The sequence below is a fragment of the Morone saxatilis genome, unplaced genomic scaffold (assembly GCF_004916995.1).
Source record: "Morone saxatilis isolate NCDOM2014 unplaced genomic scaffold, NCSU_SB_2.0 Contig22, whole genome shotgun sequence".
In the NCBI taxonomy this organism is placed as follows: domain Eukaryota; kingdom Metazoa; phylum Chordata; class Actinopteri; family Moronidae; genus Morone; species Morone saxatilis.
The window spans coordinates 211792-212935 of record NW_023339785.1 but is presented as its reverse complement, the minus strand read 5'-3'; the positions used below and the strand labels follow the sequence as shown (position 1 = coordinate 212935).

Sequence of the window (1144 nt, the reverse complement as noted above, 5' to 3'; positions counted from 1 at the left end):
ATTTTTTATTCTGTCCTTTCTGGTAATGCTGTTGCAAACTGCAATTTTCCCCATTGGTGGACAAAATAAAAGGTTTTTCTTATTCTTATCTTATTCTTAAATCCCTAATGTGATGTGTGTGTGTGTGTGAAGGGTAGTTAACTATACAAGTTGGTCTTTGGGTTTACGGTAGCCATGTAAACAGTCAGTTCAGGGAATTAAAAACATGGTCACACTGGTCAGGACACATTTCTACAATCTTTCCTCTGGACTAGTTCCATGTGGGTGGTCAAAAACAATTCAATTCCAATTTATTTGTATAGCGCCAATTCATTAACAGGGAAGTTATCTACAGGACACTTTTCAAATTAGACAGGTCTAGGACCGCAGTCACTTATAACATTTACAGAGACTCAACAGTACCACATGAGCAAAAGTGTCCTGAGATTAACTTCTGTTTATGAATTGGCCTATTACAAATAAAACTGAATTGAATTATTGTGTTTCAAAAGCATCAGCAGGTGCTAAGCCAGTCAGCCTAACAAGGTATTCCAAGATATTGGGGTTAATCATTTGTCTGTTGTGAAGTCTCAAACTTGATGGGGAAGATGCAACACTATATCACTGCATTCTCCCTTTAAACAAAGCTAACATTCAGCATTTGACCATTTATCATACTAATTACTCGCGTCAATGATCACATTCGAAAAAATGGACCTATTACTTTTGATTCAATCCTTGCGAAACTGTAGTAAAAATGCACTTAATATCTTATAACACAGTAGCTAATAAAGAAGACAATAGTTTATTAGTTACTTTCAAAGGGAAATAAAAAAAAAGCAGGATGTGAAAAATACAATAGAAGGATATAATAAGGATTCTCTAGAAGCAAGTGAACCCATTCCTGCCTCTTTGATCATGGGCCTGGCCATCAGGTACCGTCGGCTCCAAAAAAACTACACACACACACACAACACACACACACACAATATCAAAGAACAATCAAATACGATAATCTGCTGCTAGAAGGAGTTTTGGGGCGTCCAAATCATTTATTACCATAAAATTTGTTCCATACATGCCTGCATTATCAATATCAAGATTTTATTTTTTTTGTTGCTCATGGGGTTTTTGTTGTCTGAGGCCTGTTTCTCAAAGCCAGCTC

At 36.4% G+C, this 1144-nt stretch overlaps 1 protein-coding gene across 1 annotated transcript in view; it reads right to left on the bottom strand.

Moving 5' to 3' along the window:
• The window catches only part of LOC118333909 (protein ABHD18-like), an 8908-nt gene extending 7982 nt beyond the window's left edge, over positions 1-926 (bottom strand). Inside the window, 3 exon segments of the mRNA XM_035669729.1 lie at positions 149-176; positions 850-871; positions 873-926. Of these exon segments, the coding sequence (XP_035525622.1) occupies positions 149-176; positions 850-871; positions 873-911 (89 nt within the window). The 5' untranslated portion in view covers positions 912-926.
• Positions 927-1144: the final 218 nt, after the last annotated feature.